General features: G+C 45.4%; 1 protein-coding gene across 1 annotated transcript in view; it reads right to left on the bottom strand.

Annotated features, from left to right (window-relative positions):
• LOC114605062 (sucrase-isomaltase, intestinal-like) overlaps positions 1–20,332 on the bottom strand; it is a 93,238-nt gene extending 72,906 nt beyond the window's left edge. The window contains exons 1-4 of the mRNA XM_077935805.1: positions 20,242–20,332; positions 14,110–14,197; positions 11,744–11,846; positions 11,148–11,296 (exon numbers count right to left, since the gene is read on the bottom strand). Coding sequence (XP_077791931.1) covers positions 11,148–11,296; positions 11,744–11,846; positions 14,110–14,197; positions 20,242–20,287 — 386 coding nt within the window. The 5' untranslated portion in view covers positions 20,288–20,332. The remainder of the gene's footprint in view (positions 1–11,147; positions 11,297–11,743; positions 11,847–14,109; positions 14,198–20,241) is intronic.

Raw genomic sequence — 20,332 nt, 5'->3', positions numbered from 1 at the left:
TGCTCGAAATGCCAACGTCTGCACGACTGCTCCTTCAAATGAGCAAAACCCGTCCAAGGGACAGGAGCCAGGCAACTTGCAAAACACCTTCTCCTCTAAGACCGTTTTATAGTTTCCTTATATTTTGCAGCCCAGGATTCCGATCGTCCAAACATCACAGAGACTTGGAATGTGGCAAAGGATCAAAGCATCATTCCAAGGTCAAATCCTGATTTCTCCTCCTTCTCTAGATCATTTTGAATTTTCCTCCAAGTTCCTCTGTCTCTTAGATTAAAAACAACAACAACAAAACAACATGATTTTCTCAAGAGTCTTAGAGCCTCCCGTATTTTGAAATTTTTATCTCCTAGGAAGCTAACTTGGATTTTTTAATATATTTTTTTTTACAAAGACAGGGCTTGCAATAACAAATGAATAAATAAATGGGCATCTCTTCTGTAAGCATTACGTGGCATTCTCACGGGGATACATTTTTTAGTGGTTTTCATCCAGTGTCATTTATAGGGGCCCCCTTGACTTTGGTTATAAAAATATAACCCAAACTAACAATAAAACAGGGACGCGGCTGGCGCTGTGGGTAAAACCTCAGTGCCTAGGACTTGCTGATCGCAAGGTTGGCGGTTCGAATCCCCGCGGCGGGGTGAGCTCCCGTCGTTCCGTCCCAGCTCCTGCCTTCGAAAGCACCCCTAAGTGCAAGTAGATAAATACCGGTAGGTACCGCTTTATAGCGGGAAGGTAAACGGCGTTTCCATGTGCTGCGCTGGTGCTGGCTCGCCAGATGCCGCTTAGTCACGCTGGCCACATGACCCAGAAGTGTCTCCGGACAGCGCTGGCTCCCGGCCTCTTGAGCGAGATGAGCGCGCAACCCTAGAGTCAGACACGACTGGCCCGTACGGGCAGGGGTACCTTTACCTTTACCTTAACAATAAGACAGAGTGCTTAAGAGCAAGCTACTAACGCCAAAACATGCTAAAGACTCTCCTCCCTGCAAGAGAGGGGAGTGGTTGTGGGCGGGAGCCCGAGCCCCGCCCCTAGCAGGGGGCGTTAGCCCCCTGCCTTCACCTCACCTGGCTGGCGCCCACGCCCCTCAGCAGGCATCCAACCAGGTGCCTGAGGGGGGGCGTGTTCAGCAGCCTTTTGCTGCGGCGACAGCCTTCGCCCGGCCTCATTCTTGTTTACCTTTCAGTGCCAGGTAAACACGTGCTTCTTCACTCAGGCCTTTGTAGGGGGTTGGCTTAATGTGGCCAGCTATGAAATTATGGGTGCTCAAGTGTTGCTAAGATTACACATTTGCCTTTGAGGTTTTAATTGAGAGAAGTGATTTTATAATTTAAAGCTTTTATGCTGTATCCACCCTGGGCTCATAATCACAAAGAGTAGCCCTGAGACTGAAATAATAAAATAAATAGAATAAAATAAAAATAAATAAATAAATAAATAAATAAATAAATAGAATAAATTGTCTACCCAAAAATAAATTGCCATGGTCCTACATTTCCATGAACCATGGTGAGTATGTCAAAGGCAAGATGGACTATGGATGCAATCAATCGTTGTGCTCAGAAAGCCAGTCTGGTGGAGTGCCTAAGGCACTGAGCCATAGGCCTTTGATACCATTGACCATGACATCCTTCTGGACCATCTGGAAGCTGGGGGGGCACTCCTTCCTCCTGGGCCATGTCCAGAAAGTGGTTATTGGGGGATGAGTATTCAGACCCCTGGGCTCTCACTTGTGAGGTGCCTTGGGGCTCTGTTCTCTCCCCCGTGCTTTTTAACATCTATATGAAGCTGCTGGGAGAGATCATCAGAGGGGGTGGGCTGGGTCTTCATCACTATGCGGATGATACCCAGCTCTACCTCTCTTTTAAATCAGAACCAATGAATGTCCTGTGCCTGGAGGCGGTTGGAGGATGGATGGTGGCTAACAGACTGAGGTTGAATCCTGACAAGACAGAAGTACTATTTTGGGGGGACAGGGAGCAGACAGGTGTGGGGGACACTCTGGTCCTGAATGGGGTAACTGCGCCCTTGAAGGACCCGTTATGCAGCCTTTTGGACTCACAGCTGTCCATGGAGGCGCAGGTCAGTTCTGTGTCCAGGGCAGCTCCATCTGTTATGCTGGCTGAGCCCCTGCCTGCCCACAGACTGTGCATGGTCTGGTTGTCTCCCACTTGGACTACTGCAATGTGCTCTACGTGGGGCTACCTTTGAAGGTGACCTGGAAACTACAATTAATCCAGAATGCGGCAGCTAGACTGACTGGGAATGGCCACCAAGACCAGATAACCCCGGTCCTGAAAGAACTACATTGTCTCCCAGTACAGTGGTACCTCGGGTTACATACGCTTCAGGTTACATACGCTTCAGGTTACTGACTCCGCTAACCCAGAAATAGTACCTCAGGTTAAGAACTTTGCTTCAGGATGAGAACAGAAATCGTGCTCCGGCGGCGTGGTGGCAGTGGGAGGCCCCATTACCTAAAGCGGTGCTTCAGGTTAAGAACAGCTTCAGGTTAAGAACGGACCTTCAGAACGAATTAAGTACTTAACCCGAGGTACCACTGTATGTTTCTGAGCACAATTCAAAATGTTGGTGCTGACCTTTAAAGCCCTAAAAGGCATCAGCCCAGTATACCTGAAGGAGCATCTCCACCCCCATAATTCAGCCCGGACACTGAGGTCCAGCTCCAAAGGCCATCTGGCGGTTCCCTTACTGCGAGAAGTGAGGTTACAGGGAACCAGGCAGAGGGCCTTCTTGGTGGTGGTGCCCGCCCTGTGGAACCCCCTCCCATCAGGTGTCAAGGAAATAAACAACTATCTGACTTTTAGAAGACACCTGAAGGCAGCCCTGTTTAGGGAAGCTTTTAATGTCTAATGTTTTACAATTTTTTATATGTACCGTAAGCCGCCCAGTTTGGGACGCGGATGGCGCTGTGGGTAAGAGCCTCAGCGCCTAGGGCTTGCCGATCGAAAGGTCGGCGGTTCGAATCCCCGCGGCGGGGTGCGCTCCCGTTGCTCGGTCCCAGTGCCTGCCAACCTAGCAGTTCGAAAGCACCTCCGGGTGCAAGTAGATAAATAGGGACCGCTTACTGGCGGGAAGGTAAACGGCGTTTCCGTGTGCTGCGCTGGCTCGCCAGATGCAGCTTGTCACGCTGGCCACGTGAAGCGGAAGTGTCTGCGGACAGCGCTGGCCCTCGGCCTCTTAAGTGAGATGGGCGCACAACCCCAGAGTCTGTCAAGACTGGCCCGTACGGGCAGGGGTACCTTTACCTTTAAGCCTCCCAGAGTGGCTGGGAAACCCAGCCAGACGGGCAGGGTGTAAATAATAAGATTGGAACAGTCATGGTCTCTCAGCTTAATCTACTTCACAGGGTTGTTGTGAGGGCAAAGGTGCGGAAATGGTAGGCCCATGTGTGCAATCCTGAGTTCCTTGGAAGAAGTGTGGGATACAAATCTAATAATAAATCAAGTAACCAATTGGTTATTAAGTGCTCTTGCAATTGCCTGCTCTATTAAGATCCTTGTATTGAATGCAATCCACCAAGAAAACATCTCACAAAAATCCCACATTCGTGCCTTGGCAGAGCTCTGCTGCCCATTCAGTGGAAGTAAAGCACATTCTCGATATTCATTTGCTTGGAAGAATGCATTTCTAGATTAAAGCACACACACACCACAACACAAACACCAGATTTCTAAATCACCCTACTAAACACCGCCCTCAAACGAAAACAAATCGAATCACCTCATTCTTTGCAAAAATCGAACACGCTCAACAAGAAGAATGGCTGTGTTGGGGGCTGTACAAATTCCACGCAGCAATTTGCATTGCTTTCAGGAGGAACTGCAGCTTAAGACAATGGCGTTTTTAATCATTCTAATAGCTTTTCTCTGTGCAGAAAGCCCCCTCGCAGCCTTTGTTTGCCACCAGAATCTATATATAACAAATGAACTCCAGAGCAGCGGATTGGAAATTAGCAAAGTTTCTGATTAGATGTGGTTATTTGTTTCTTGCTTTTCCAGCTGCAGCGTTTAACAAAGCGTTGCACCACAGTCAATATTGCAGAGAAATTGTCTGGCTGGGGGAAAGATTTTCTGACTTGTATTACAAATGGCATGCCCACACTAAGTTGTTAAAGGGGAAAATATATTGTTGGCCATTCGAGAATGATCACGTAGGATAAAAGTAGCACTCCATCTATTTCAGCATCCTGTTACTTCAATGTAACCAGGCCACCCTACAGAGATACTGGACTACCACCAAGGGGCAGCTTCACAGTTAAGTTCTTGACAAGTGAGGCGACACAGAACTCCATTATTTCCTGGCATAAGGTTGGTTTCCGGCATGAATGCAAATGCCTAAGAAACTGCATGTGGGCAGAGGATGTGGACAGTACCCTAAACTCTAAGGTCAAGAGGTAGCAGTTATTCCCCTAGCATTGGATTCGCGACACAAGCTTACCACATGGTAACATGGGAGTAAAACTGGGTGGTTTTGTAATGCAGAGGTGGGCAACCTTATCCAGTCTGGGGACTGCACTCAATGTAAAAAAGGTAAAGGACCCCTGACAATTAAGTCCAGTCGTGAACGACTCTGGGGTTGTGGCGCTCATCTCGCTTTACTGGCCAAGAGAGCCGGCGTTTGTCCGCAGACAGTTTTTCCGGGTAATGGGGCCAGCATGACTGAGCCACTTCTGGCGAAACCAGAGCAGTGTATGGAAACACTGTTTACCTTCCCACCGGAGCGGTACCTATTTATCTACTTGCACTTTGACGTGCTTTCGAACTGCTAGGTTGGCAGGAGCAGGGACCGAGCAACGGGAGCTCACCCTGTCGCAGGGATTCAAATCGCCGACCTTCCGATCTGCAAGCCCTAGGCTCAGTGGTTTACACCTCAGTGCCAACCGCGTCCCAATGCACTCAATGTGGGGAATGCTATAGAACATCTCCCTTTCATGCAGAAAATCCCAGAACAGCTATATAAAAGGTTAATCATTATAAAATTCCCAAAGCATTACAGCACTCATAACCCACAGAGCAATCTTAACTAACAAACTCAGCACTGTTGAATTCACACACTCTCTTTCCCCATCCCCGTGATTCATAGTCTCCTACTCAGTTCCACTTAGTTCATCAGAACTAAGGGTTGGTCCACACAGTATCCATATGTGCATTTATTTAAAAGCAGCTACAAACTGCTTAATCCTTTTAAAAACTCTAAGCGGTACCCTGCATAAAAACATGTTCCCAGTGCCATTGCATGCTCCCAGTGCCATTGCAGCATGCAACTGTGAGCAACGGAAGGAAAACATTTAGACAAGGATTCCTGGGGCTTCCCTGAAGTTACCACGAGGACCTTCCGTGAAGGCGGCAAAGTTATACTCAGAGTAAACCCATTGAAATTAATGAACCTGAATTATTCACTTCCATTAATTTTGATGCGTCTTCTCTGAGCAGAACTAACCTTGGATACAGCCCTGGGGCCGAGGCATTTTGCACATAAGTATGGTAAGAATCAGTTGCACAGAAGCTGTGCATCTAATCTCTGTTTTTCACCTAACGCCTGGTGCTGTCAAATTTGTTCATGTGTAGAGTATTTCACTGACGTCCGTCCTTACTACGTAACCACCGCGTTTGCAGGAGGTCATCCCTTGATGTCCACCCAATTTAACATCGCAGCCTTGCCTACTTAGCTCCTCTGACAGAGTCCTGGCCTATTAACCCCTACGAACACTATCTGGTGCTCATGCATTTTGGTCACTGCAAACAATCTCTCTGCAAGAGCTGAAATGCTGAGTATAATGTAAACAGCAATCAAGAATGTACACTCCCCCCCTAGGCTAACTTGTCCCCATTCAATATGCTGCCTCTTTTTCTCCTGCAAGTCTGACATTTAAAAACTCCCCATCGGGATTTTTCACTTAGATACAGAACATAGCTATATGTTACACAATATAGTAGCCAGATAAAGCACATTTGTGTGACCCACCCACCCCCCAGCAGCCCCCATGACTGTCACCCCAATAAGCAGTAAACGTAAAGGGTCCCCTGACCATTAGGTCCAGTCGTGGCCGACTCGGGGGTTGCGGCGCTCATCTCGCTTTATTGGCTGAGGGAGCCGGCGTACAGCTTCTGGGTCATGTGGCCAGCAGGACTAAACCGCTTCTGGCGAACCAGAGCAGCGTACGGAAACACCGTTTACCTTCCCGCTGGAGCGGTACCTATTTATCTACTTGCACTTTGATGTGCTTTCGAACTGCTAGGTTGGCAGGAGCAGGGACCGAGCAACGGAAGCTCACCCCGTCACGGGGATTCGAACCGCCGACCTTCCAATCAGCAAGTCCTAGGCTCTGTGGTTTAACCCACAGCACCACTCGCGTCCCAATAAGCAGTATTTGGGTCAGATCAGGCCACAACTTTATTGACTACAGATACAGAGGTTTGGCATAGGCATTGAATATAACCATTGAGATACCAGCCTATCTGCTGGGGTATACCAGATGGGGTCGACCCAGGGGTGATGGGGGGGGCCTATGACACATGTCAAGTCGGGGCCCCTTTGAGGAGTGCTATGGCCCACACCCCCGGCTGGGCTTCCAGACAGACACAACTCCCACTAGATCCCTTTAAGAGGATACCCCCAAAACCTGGAGGAGCAGGCAGAGGCAACAGCAATGTTTCCCAAACTTGGGTCTCCAACTGTTTTGGACTACAATTCCCATCATCTGAGACCATTGGCCCTGCTAGCTAGGGATGATGGGAGTTGTAGTCCAAAAACAGCTGGAGACCCAAGTTTGGGAAAACCTGGGCTACAACCTCCCCTCCACCAAAGACTCACCCAATGCCTAAACCGCCAAGTTGTGACATTTGCTAGGAGGTGGACAGCCATGCTGGCCTGGGGGAAAGTCTTGATAGCTGCTTCCCAGCCAGATCATGAACTGAGCAAAGCACCTAATATCACTGTCAAAAGCATGCTTATTCTGTCTAACCCACTTATCTATGGAAATTAGCCAGTCTTTGTTAAATCTCTGTGGTATAGTAAGTAATGCGTCGTATTACTTATTGCAGTGATTATAGTATAGAAAGGCAGGGAGGTGATTTAACCCTGGATATAAATATCTACATGTCACTATGTCAACAGCATCCCTTGGAATGGGGTTAACCTGAATTATGCCAGAAAAATTGTGGGATAGGGAGGTGCATTAGGGCTTTTGGGGCAAGGTTATCCAAAAATATAAAGCCTGCTTGACAGAGATAAAAGGTACAAAAAGGTCTGGGAACTCAGAGGTGACTCAGAGCAATGGCAGAGCTTCTTTAGGGGCCCGCAAATTATACAGCAGGTACAGAAGGATTTTGTGTTGCTCTCTAGACACAATTTATCATCTATTCAGACATTCAAATGCAGCTGGAAAAACTGCCCGCCGGCCTCATTTGCAGCTTATTGATTGCTTTGAGCAATATTTTATTTTCAAAGATGCAAAATTGGTCCCTTTCTTTATTGGCAAACAACTGGCCCTGCACCGCTGCAGCTGGTTGCACATTCTCTCTCTCTCTCTCTCTCTCTCTCTCTCTCTCTCTCTGTGTGTGTGTGTGTGTGTGTGTGTGTCAGTTTTCTGGCATATTAATTCATGCCTTTTTCCTGCCACAAGTTTTTCTGCAAGCCCCAATGACCGCCTGTTTTTTTCACACATTTATCAAAAATTCTGCTTTAATTTTGAAACCCCTGGCTGGAAAACACACACAGAGAGATCCTATCCAAATATTCCTCTCCACTGTTTTCTAATTCCTGCCAGGCTTTCCTTCTGCTGGAAAAGTTTGCCTTGGCTTAGAATTATTTTTATTTTTATTTTTTAACCTTATACTTGACATTTCACACCCACCTCACCCATCTGATTCTTCTTAGGTCTCAATATACCTGTTATGCAGGTAAACATGTATCTGGATGGCGTTTCACTAAGAGGCACAGCGGCGCCTGGCCTGCAGAATATGGTTCTGGTAGCAGCCAATGTAGCAGTGTAGATGGCATGTTGTGTTTGGAAACTGGGAGAAACCCCCCGGTTGCTACTGCCTGGGTCTTTCCTGAGCCTCATGCCAGGGAACAATGCAAACAAGAACAAACTGAACAAAGTGAAAGATTATGGGACATCAGGGTGCGGAGAATTTGTGCACGAATTCAGCAGCGCTCAGTTTATTTTCTGGATGCTATTTTGTTCATGCTGACAATATTGTTTTGTAGATTAGCTGTAGTACTTTTGTATTATTATTTGTTGTATTATTTTATTGTTTCATTATTATTTGTTGTATTATTTTATTGTTTCATTATTATTTGTTGTATTATTTTATTGTTGTTAGCCACCCTGAGCCCGGCTTCGGCTGGGGAGGGCGGGATATAAATAAAAATTTATTATTATTGTTATTATTACTTTGTGAGTCCTGTAATAAGACTTCTGCTGCAATTGTGCTGCTCAGCTTATTACAGTGGTACCTTGGGTTACGTACGCTTCAGGTTACACACTCCACTAACCCAGAAATAGTGCTTCAGGTTAAGAACTTTGCTTCAGGATGAGAACAGAAATCATGCTCTGGCGGTGCGGCAGCAGCAGGAGGCCCCATTAGCTAAAGTGGTGCTTCAGGTTAAGAACAGTTTCGGGTTAAAAACGGACCTCTGGAACGAATTAAGTACTTAACCTGAGGTACCACTCTGCGCCGCCACTGCACGATTTCTGTTCTCATCCTGAAGCAAAGTTCTTAACCCGAGGTACTATTTCTGGGTTCGCAGAGTCTGTAACCTGAAGCGTATGTAACCCGAGGTACCACTGTATGGATGTTCATTTAATGTTAAGCAATCGAGGCACATCCCTTTGTAAACCCCGGCTTGGCTTTCTGATAAGCCGACTATATTAACTCCACTCTTTTCTGTGTAGCAGAGTTTGCCAGTGCAAATATGCATGTGGTGGTAGCCGGGCATGCCTAAGCCCCACAGAAAACAAATGAGAAAGGCAGGACAATCCTAAACTTGCATACTAAGAAGAAAAATCCCACTTGGTCTAGTGGGACTTCCTTCCCTATAAAGCATGAGTTAATAGCATGCTTATGGGTGTAGACTGAGAGTTTCAGTCCCAATGATTGCAAGGGAGGGAAGAAAAGGCAGAAACCAAACAAGAAGGATAAATGCCAGTCAAACAACTACACATAGCTGTCAAGTGTCCCTTATTTGGTGGGACAGTCCCTTATCCCAGCGCCATGTCCCGCTGCTGTCCCTTATTGATGAGGCTTCATTTGGCTGCTGGCTGGGCTTTCTGCCTTTGGCTCAGAGGGGCTCAGAAGTTGAACATCCCTGTGCCCGGAAAATCCCTTATTTTGGCTGCTGATCCCTTATTTTCGATGCTGCTGGTCCCTTATTTTCAAATCTGTAAGTTGACAGCTATGCAACTACAGTATGGGAATAGCCACACTGCTAGTTTAAGTTGGGCGGACATGGTTCTAAGATGGCATCAAGAACATCCCCTTCCCCTTCTCCTCTTCGCCCGGCTAGTGCAAGTTTTTTGAGGGGAACAACAAGGTCCAGTTTGAACAGAGGAACCAATGAATGCAAGGAGCAAGGATTTTTATTTCACACAAAAAATGAAATGAAGAAGAGTGCAGGTCAGTTGGGCTGGAGACCCTGAAATCAATACTGACTGGCTCTGTCCTTCATGCCATGGAAAAATGGCGGAGGGGATATTGAGGGGGCAAAGTGTATTTCTAAATGGGTGAAAATTGAGAAAGAAAAATAAAATGCACTTGTTAATAAACAGGAGTTCAGAAATGGGGGCGGGACAAGTGGAAGGAGAGCGACTTGCTGGGGGGGCCTGTTTTTAACACACACACCCTGCCTCCCCTTGACACTGTCTATGCCTTCCCCCCTCCTTTCTGAACATGTTATATGAAATCCCTGCTAGTCTTTTTCCCACGCTAATGTTTCATTCAACACATCCTCTTTTGGTAAAAGCGACTAACCAAGCATCACCTTGAAAATTAATTCTCCATTGAAAGAAAGAAAGAGAAGCAGATTTTTGAAAGAACTTACATAAGCCCCTGAAAGGAATCATGATTTCCTGATACTGTTTTTCTTTCCAGGCAATGTTAAGCAGCCAAGCATCTTGCTTTACTGCCGATAAACGTATTAGCCAAGACTGCCCTCTGGCTTCCTCTAAACTACTGCTCAGTCTCCTCTTTTCGTAAAGCTGGCCAATGCCATTAAATCCACATTTCAGAAACCAGAACCTAGCAAAACCTAGCAGAAGATCTTATCCTTGTCTCAGGGCCTCTTCATACATTCTCAGTTTTCTACGCAGATTTCACGTGAGAATAAATGCCATCCTACATGTAGATTATAACATATGATGATGATCACCCATTTCACTGCATGTATGCATGACCAAAAGTTGAAACTGGCTATGGCTACATGAATATGAAGCGCGGTAGATAATGTGATCATTACATGTGAAGATCTGGACACAGATAATACGCCTTTTCCTGAAGAAGTCTTAAAGTAACTGAAATATACTCGGAGTCGAGTGTGGATTTCATGCTCTGTATTCAGCTCATAGTGGTGAGGAGGAATGGAAGTTCCCCCAGAATGTCTGCTTTATATACATTATTTACACAATGGGCCCCACGTGGAGCTGGATTGGGTGGCTCCTGTGGACCAATCAGACTGCTGCATTCTGGACCCTATTGTTCTAGGACCAATCAGGCTGCTGCATTCTGAATCCTATTGTTCTAGCACCAATCAGACTGCTGCCTTTTGGATCCTGATCAACTCAGTACATAACACTAACTCCTATCTGCACAAGGGCGAAGAGTATTAGCTAATCACCCATCTGATGAGGGATTATGGAAAGAAAATATACTCATTCAATATTTCTTCATCTGCATGTGTGCACTTGGCATTTTATCCCTTCAGCGAAGACAAGGAATAATTTGCTCCCTGCTATTTCTGTGACAAACAGAACTTCTACTCAGGATAGAAAGGATCATTTTTCTTTTCCTTTCATGCTGAGCCAAGCTGTAATGCATGAGAAATGGTGCTCATCTCAGTTCCATCACTTCTTGTTTTCTTTTTTTTCTTCCCCAGCAAGCAAACTTAATATAGCATGTACTCACAGCACTGTTCCTGTGGCTTTCCTTGTGATTTTAAACCGAAGAGATAAATCGTTGACAAATTCAATGTCGTAGCTGGTGTCAGCAGCAGCGAGAGGAGGGGATTCAATCTTGAGAGGAACTTCGAAGCGTTGGTTGTTAGGGTCATAGATCTATTTCCAAATAAGAAGAGACACATACAAAATAAACATAGAGTTATCAGTAGGTTGAGAGTCCCATGGACTGCAAGAAGATCAAACCTATCCATTCTGAAGGAAATCAGCCCTGAGTGCTCACTGGAAGGACAGATCCTGAAGCTGAGGCTCCAATACTTTGGCCACCTCATGAGAAGAGAAGACTCCCTGGAAAAGACCCTGATGTTGGGAAAGATGGAGGGCACAAGGAGAAGGGGACGACAGAGGATGAGATCGTTGGACAGTGTTCTCGAAGCTACCAAGCTGCGCGAGGCAGTGGAAGACAGAAGTGCCTGGCGTGCTCTGGTCCATGGGGTCACGAAGAGTCGGACACGACTAAACGACTAAACAACAACAACATCAGTAGGTTGTGCATAAATGATAGCTGACCAACTTCTTTCCTTGCTTGCTTTCTCTTTCACTCACCTTAAACCTGACTCTGTCCTCTGTCTGAAACTCCACATCCAACGCAAGTTGAGAAATGTCATTTCCGTAGAGGGAAGCTGTTCCATGTCTTGACAGGGCCACCCTGGAAAAGACACACAGCCATTTATCTTCACACTATATTGTCTGTTCCTATGAGCAGTCAGCAAGGGAGATTGAAAAATATTTTGTTCTCTGAACATTCTGTAAGCATACATCTCCAAAATCTCACTCTAGTGAACAGTTCATGTGTCTAAATACTGTATATCCCATCGAAAGAATATTACCCACCGCTTTATGACATTTCTGCAAAGTGTTTTATAGTTTACATGGAGACGCAAGGAAATGGATCCATGAATCCGTTGGGATTTTAATCCAGATCAGCTAAATCAGGATCAAAATTCTACAATCAAGGCCTTATAATTCAATAAAATGCCACATGGCTACACAGGTCGACAGGCAGAGAAGGCATCTGGGACATAAATGCCCATTATTACTCTGTGTCCCGTCCAGTGAACCCTTTATTCATCCAGAATAATTGCATTGTGATTCAGTTTGTGGTAATTAAATCCAACTTTATGTCATCTAGTTCCCGTCCAGTGAACAGTTTTATTGATTCAGAACCATTGCGTTGCAATTCCATTTGCGAAAATCAAATCAATTCTTATGCCCATTGTTTGTTATTAAAATAAAGCTTTAATGGTTTCTACTCTCCAGACACTCAGGACGGGATCCTAAGATACCCTTCTGCTCATAGAAGGAGTTTTACCGTGAAGGGTAGCACCTCTGATCCAGGAGAGGTTCTTTCTGACAGAAGAAGAGAGGGAATATTTGCCTAATCTCCCTCTCCTGTGCTACTCCATATGGTCCCACAATGTCCCAGAGAAGATTGAGGGTGTGGGGACAGAAGGAAAGAGGAATCAGCACACTTTGCCTAGCCCTCTTCCATTTGCAGGTGTCGCAAGCACCCTTTCCACAAGTAGAATTCAGCTCAAAGGATCTTAGACTACATCATAGCTGTCAAGTGTCCCTTATTTGAAGGGACAGTCCCTTATTCCAGCGCCATGTCCCGCTGCTGTCCCTTATTGATAGATGTCCCTTAAATGTCCCTTAAATGATGTCCCTTAAATTTCAAAGGAAGCAGCTCCTCTCCCTCCCTCCCTGCCGGTCAGGGAGGAGGGAGGCTCCAACTGTGTTGCTTGGCTGTGTTGCTCACCCAATAAGAAGTCTAAGAACGACTGGGGGTGGAGCTTGCATGCCTTGTGTGTGGCTAGTTAATGTAAGCTGAGGGGTTTTTTGAATGCTGGACGCCATTTTGTTGCACGTGCTGCTGCAAACTTTGCAGTGCAAAGCCAGGCTGGGGAGCCATCTTAAGTTGAGGCTGCATAGGCCTTGTGGTGCATGTGATTCAGATTCTATTCAGTTGAACCTCTGGTTACAAAGTTGGTTGGACAGTGTTCTCGAAGCCAGCAGCATGAGTTTGACCAGACTGCAGGAGGACAGGAAGACTGGAGTGCCTGGAACAGGTGAGGCTGCAGGTCCCTTATTTTGGCTGCTGGTCCCTTATTTTCAAGGCTGCTGGTCCCTTATTTTCAAATCTGTAAGTTGACAGCTATGGACTACATGCATGGACTCAGCGACATTAGCAAAAATAAAACGTTATAAATGTGTTATAACAATGTGACACCAGATGGCGCTGTGGAGTCGAAATTGGAACTCCATGGAATTTTCCATTGTGAGCTTTAAAGCGGTTATTTTTCAGAGTGTTTTTTTATAGCTGTGTAGATGCGGCCGTGAACTCCACATGAATGACTTATTCTTTTCAATATCAGAGAGTATCCCCTTGATATAGTGCGAGGCAGAGGGCCTTCTCGGTAGTGGCCCTGTGGAACGCCCTTCTGTCAAATGTCAAGAAATAAACAACTAACTGACTTTTAGAAGACATCTGAAGGCAACCCTGTATCGGGAAATTTTTAATGTCTAATGTTTTACAATTTGTATGTGCTGTAAGCTGCCCAGAGAGGCTGGGGAAACCCAGCCAGATGGGCGGGGTATAAATAATAAAAATTATTATTATTATTATTATTATTATTATTATTATTATTATTATTATTATTGTGTGCTAGCATATCTGTGCTAGCATATGCATTGCACCATATGCACAATCGTTGCACTTTTCTGTTGCTCTTTACATTGTTTTCAGCATTAAACAATCCACATCCATTTGCAAAGCGTATGGCTCCTTCACAATCAAGCAAGGCTTTACATTTGAGGAAAAATCAAGAGATATCAGAAAAGTGTTGTCAGTGTACAAAATATTAAATACACAAAGAACCGGGGTGGAGAGGAATAACAAAACTGACTTTTACCTCCAGCCTTTCTCTGTCTTCTCTGGTTTTCCAGTCAGAGAGTAACCATACAGTCCATCTTCCCTCACAGCATAAGCCTGGCTTAAAACTAAGAGGGGAGAAACAGAAATTAGTGGATACAATCTTCCTGATTTCTGATTCTTTCAGTCATTTTAGGCATTTGAGAATAATCCATCAACTTGATCTGCCATTCTTCTCTGGTAGGGACTTTAACTTCTTTCCATCTCTGGGTCAATAATTTTTTTTAAATAAGGAACAGGGAAAATTTATAACTTATCTTAAAGACCATTGTAAAAAGTTCAAATCGTTAGTAGGATTGGAATATCACTTGTAGTTTAATTTTGGACACAATAGAGAGGTAAAAGATTTGGATTATTATAAAAGATGCAGGAGGAAATGATTAACAATGGGACCCACAAAGGGGAGGAGGGAACTCCAAGAGATCCATTGGAATCTTGTTTATATGCTGTATGTTGGGCATGTGACTGCAAATTTTTAATCTGAAAAACGAAAGAAAGAAAGAAAGCGAGAAGTGAGGTTACAGGGAACCAGGCAGAGGGCCTTCTCGGTAGTGGCACCCGCCCTGTGGAACGCCCTCCCATGTCAAGGAAATAAACAACTACAGTGGTACCTCGGATTAAGAACTTAATTCGTTCTGGAGGTCTGTACTTAACCTGAAGCACCACTTTAGCTAATGGGGCCTCCTGCTGCCGCCGCGCCGCCGGAGCACGATTTCTGTTCTCATCCTGAAACAAAGTTCTTAACCCGAGGTACTATTTCTGGGTTAGCGGAGTCTGTAACCTGAAGTGTCTGTAACCTGAAGCGTCTGTAACCCAAGGTACCACTGTATCTGACTTTGAGAAGACACCTGAAGGCAGCTCTGTTTAGCGAAGTTTTGTTAATATTTGATGTTTTATTGTGTTTTTAATATTATGTTGGGAGCTGCCCAGAGTGGCTGGGAAACCCAGCCAGATGGGCAGGGTATAAATAATAAAATTAATTTGTTATTTTTATTATTAATATTAATTGAGGGACCTTGTGTTGGATACTCCTGAACCTCCACAGGTTTCTACTTCAGGCTTGATGCTGGACTGCATTCTGACTTGGGACTTGGATCAACCCTAAACCTCGTTTCCTGACCTTTGGCTATGGATCTCGGACTGTGGACTTTGCGGATGTTGAGGGACCCTCGGATTTTGGACTTGGTCTTGTCACGCTGTCTGGCTGCCAGGTAGGCCAGAGGATCAGAACAGACTGTCATAGTAGCATAGAAGCGATGTAAATGTATGGTTTGGATGTGACCTAAGAGCTTCTCAGACATCTTTGGGCAACGCGAAGAAGAGAGGGAGTGCCCCTCCAATGTAGGTGCCATTCATAGCAACCTTCCCTCTCCATTGTCATAATACCAACTCAATATCATTTGTCTATTGCCCTCTTTAGGGTGATGTTCGCAAATGCCACTCAGAAATAAATTACATAAGGTGGAGCATGCAAGATTAGTTCCTTCCTAAGCATGAATGTTAATAAGAAGTTGCTGTTGCCACCAAACATTATATAAAGTCAATTAAAATCCCACTGCACGGAGCCTTTCACTTTTGACTAAAGCTTCTGGAAATATTAATTGCTGGCTCCCAAATTACAATTCAACGTAATTATCCCCATTTAATTTAACAGTATATCAGTGATTGAATCCATCTCCGAAGCGAGGCTCTTTTCTTATGAGAAGCATGTCAAAGCTGCAGGAAGGTTAAGTCACACAATAAACCATTGTGGGAGTGAAGCTGTGGCTGAGAGCAACATTCACAATTCCAACCAAGGGATCTTTCTGGTCATGATGACTCTTCAGTTAATGTATTGGGAACTAGTTAATCCACTTCTATAGTATATGTATGACTCCCATGGGTTTATAATAGGCAGAGCTATTCTTCTGGAAAAGAAGGTGCCGGAACTCACCACAAACACCTCTTGTTCTCTTAGAATGGCAATGGCGCCCGCCTGAGAGGTGCCGGAGTTCCAGCAAGTTCTGGCTGAAAAAAAGTCCCAATAGGAGGTGATACCTTGCACCTAGCTACCCACCAGAGTATAATTTATGAACTTGGGGGTCATGGTCCCAGTGACTGATAGTTGGCCAACTGAGTCCTACATCTGGATCTTGACACTGAGCCCAACCCCAGAAACCTGGAACCTTCCAAACCAGAGACAGCCCATGAAACAGGGCAGGCCAGTGAGCCCCTGGGCCAGTCGCCAGTGAAGACGCAGCGTTCTTGTCACGATGGGCCTCACATGCCAACAAGCCTGCTCACCATTTTCTCTATTTTTCTGTATACAGTGGACGCTCAGATTGCAAACATGATCCGTGTGGGATGCACGTCCGCAACCCGCAGCGACGCGTCTGCGCACGTGCAGGTTGCAATTTGGCACTTCTGCGCATGCGCAAAGCACAATTTAACACTTCTGCACATGCATGACCACCGAAATCCGGAAGTAACCCGTTCCAGGTTTTGGCGGTCCGTAACCCTAAAAAACGCAACCTGAAGCGTCTGTAACCTGAGGTATGACTGTATTCCCTAGGTCTGACTTCTTCCACAGGGCCTGGAAGGGGTAAGCCACACCCAGGGAGTTTTTAAGGGCTCAGTTAGCACTGAACACCCATTGGCAGGGCTGGCAGACTGAGGTAGCTGCCTCAGGTGGCAGATAACGAGGTGGGGGCATGGCCAGAGCTATGATTATCATGTGGCCTGTCTCCTCCCCCACAAACTATAGTGCTGCCCTCAAGTGTCCTTTCACTAGTATTGGAGAAAACTACCAGACCAATTGGGGGTATGCACAACTTGTCCTTTGCCTCAGGCAGCTAAATTTCTTGACTGGGGCCAATGGGAATGCATGTCTAACATCTGGCAGGTCCAAATATTCCCCATTCCTGCTCTAGCAGATCTCCATGCTGTAGGGGTCAGCAAGCTATTTCAGCAGGGGGCTGGTTCCTCAGACCTGGGGGGGTGGGGTGCGGACTATATTTTTTTTGGATGGAAAACAAATTGCTATGCCCCACAAATAACCCAGAGATGCATTTTAAATAAAAGCGCACATTCTACTCATGTGAAAACACACTGATTCCTGGACTGCCCACGGGCCGGATTTAGAAGGTGATTGGGCTGGATCCGGCCCCTGGGCCTTAGTTTGCCTACCCATGGTCTACATATTTCCACCTAGCGCTATTTGACTGGTCACGATCCCATTGCCTTTTGACAACATTTTGGGACTTCTGGCATTCTGAAAATGCTTCCTAACCCCACAGAGTAATGGTGAACTTTACAGAGATATAGCTCAAGTCCCTGCATGTTCGCTACCCCCAAAAAAACAAATAAATTCTGCAGAATTAAAAGAACCTTGACATCAGAGTATTTGTTGAGCAAATTGCAACTTTCCAGTCATCTTTCCAGTCCACCCTGTCAAGATTTCCGAGTTCCCTCAATATGAGGTGTAACTGTTTCTCCCGGACCACCCCCAGAAATTCTTTCTTTTCTTTGGTGACCTGATGCCAAGAATGTTCGTGGCCTTTTAAATATTGAAGTTTATGGGGACATCATGTACCGATATTTAAAGTGCCATGAAAACACTTGATAAGCACAATCTGCATATTGTGCTGCCACAATTCTGGCAATTGCGCTACAGCAGGGACCCGGTTTGCTTTGGGAACTGTTCTATGGCATGCTTAGAATAATGCTTAATCCCGCCAGGCCTTAAGAATACTGTCCATTGTATTCCACTTTGCAAACAGAAACATTTTGAATGAGATCGTATCCCATACGCTCTCTCCCCCGTGAATAAATAAATACGTAATCCCACGCAATCCCTAGAGAAGGGAAGCATTTTAATTCTAGATCTGAACTCGCGCAGAAGGTCTTAGAATTAATAATAAAAACGGTTTAAAACCCCTTAGCAAAAGCTTGTGCTGCCCACTGGTGGCTTTTTAAAAAATCTCTCATTTTGGCGAAAGCAGATGCTGCCAGTATTGGTTTTCCACATGGGTGACTGACATTCTTTATAGCCTGCTGGTAAGAATAACCACATGCCATTCCCAAAGCCAACATTTGGCCACCCATTCTGGGGGAGAGCAGGAAGGCACCGTCACAGGAATTGAGAGAAGAGGGATATTGCATTTTACCTGCTTTAGCAGATAGCCGGCAGAATTGCTGCCGTTTCTCAGCTGAAACCAGTCCGGTTGTTCCTAAAGAAGAGCTACAACCTAAAGCCCGTCGTGTGGGGAACTATTTTGCTGAAAGGAAAACCTTCCAAAACAGGAAGCATCCAATGCTATAAACAAAACAGGGAAAGTGTATCTCAAAGATGCTGGAAAGGATGCATGTTTATTGTTAAATTTGCCTGCCAAATTTGCAAAAGCGCCTTCTTCAAGGGCATGTTTCTTTACAAATTGCTCAGAAACCATCCTTTTCAAAGAACCTGCAGGGTCTTATTTGTAAAGCGACAAAGAAGCCACTATGGAATGCGTTCGAACTGAAAGACTGCCAGTTAATTTATCAAAAAGCATTCCTCCTTTCCAGTATCTTCTCCCCTTTCTTTGGTTCTGTTTTGAACTATTTTGCTACGTATGATCGAAGGAGGTAGACATCCTCACAGATCAACAGCTTGAGCCAAGATACACTAAAGACTGCCTCTTCCCGTACCTGTAACCAGCCTGCTACTCCCTAAAACACCTTCCTCTACGTCCCAGCTGTGCAGGATGCCTGACTGACTGGGACAAGAGCATAGGCCTTCTTGGTGGTTGCACCAGATTGCTGAAGGTTGATTTGGCCCTCTCCTTTACTGCCCAGTGAAAGCTTCCCTGTTCCAGCAAGCTTTTGTCATATTAGGCAGATGAGGGTTTCTTTTCTGGGGAGTCTTTGAATTTCTGTCTCCTCAGACTGTTTGTATATTGTTCTTATGGATCACAGCTCTTTGGACTATTGTAAACTGCTCCAAGCAATGACAAACCTAGAAAGCATCTTAAAAAGCAGAGACATCACCTTGCCAACAAAGGTCCGTATAGTTAAAGCTATGGTTTACCCAGTAGTGATGTATGGAAGTGAGAACTGGACCATAAAGAAGGCTGATCGCCAAAGAATTGATGCATTTGAATTATGATGCTGGAGGAGACTCTTGAGAGTCCCATGGACTGCAAGAAGATCAAACCTATCCATTCTGAAGGAAATCAGCCCTGAGCGCTCACTGGAAGGACAGATCGTGAAGCTGAGGCTTCAGTACTTTGGCCACCTCATGAGAAGAGATGACTCCCTGGAAAAGACCCTGATGTTGGGAAAGATGGAGGGCACAAGGAGAAGGGGACGACAGAGGATGAGATGTTGGATAGTGTTCTCGAAGCTACCAGCATGAGTTTGACCAAATTGCGGGAGGCAGTGGAAGACAGGAGTGCCTGGCGTGCTCTGGTCCATGGGGTCACGAAGAGTCGGACACGACTAAATGACTAAACAACAACAAACTGCTCCAAAAAAAGGGAATGCATTGGAAGGGTAAGATACATACACAGTTGAATGAATGAAGAATCAATAACAGCTGTCGAACACAATCCAAGAACAAGAAAAAGGGTAGATGCATTATAGATGCATTATAAAGAAAGTCTTTTATCAAGGGAAACACAAATGGATCTGGGCAACTTTTCTACCGCAGTTCACCTTTACAGGCACCTTCTACAATTTTTTTAAAGTGTCTTTTTGTTCCATAACCCCAAGGCACATTTGACTTAAACAGAGAACTGCACCTGTGAAGGTAGCAAAGGATGTTTGGGGTGACCAATTCCATTGGCCCCAAACTGAAGCTGATGGGAGGGCATCCGATTGGCAAAGGGTCATATAACCTTGGAGGACCACTGCCACTTCGTCTAGACCAGGGAACTCCAAACTTGGGTCTCCAGCTGTTTTTGGACTACAACTCCCATCATCCCTAGCTAGCAGGGCCAGTGGTCAAGAGTGATGAGAATTGTAGTCCTAAAACAGCTGGAGACCCAAGTTTGGGAATCCCTGGTCTAGACAACAGGGAGCTAGCTAGAGCAATGGACTGACTCAGTATGAAACACCTTCCAATATACTGCTATCCAACTATAAAATTCTATCTTACCTGCAAGAGCAAGAGCCAAAAAATGAAGCTTCTTATTTCTCTCCATGGTTGAATAGATATAACACAAGCTCCTCAGACAATGGCCTTTTAT

Source organism: Podarcis muralis, chromosome 10 (assembly GCF_964188315.1).
Source record: "Podarcis muralis chromosome 10, rPodMur119.hap1.1, whole genome shotgun sequence".
Lineage (NCBI taxonomy): Eukaryota > Metazoa > Chordata > Lepidosauria > Squamata > Lacertidae > Podarcis > Podarcis muralis.
The sequence above is the reverse complement of the archived record's forward strand: the minus strand, read 5'-3'. Positions and strand labels throughout refer to the sequence as shown.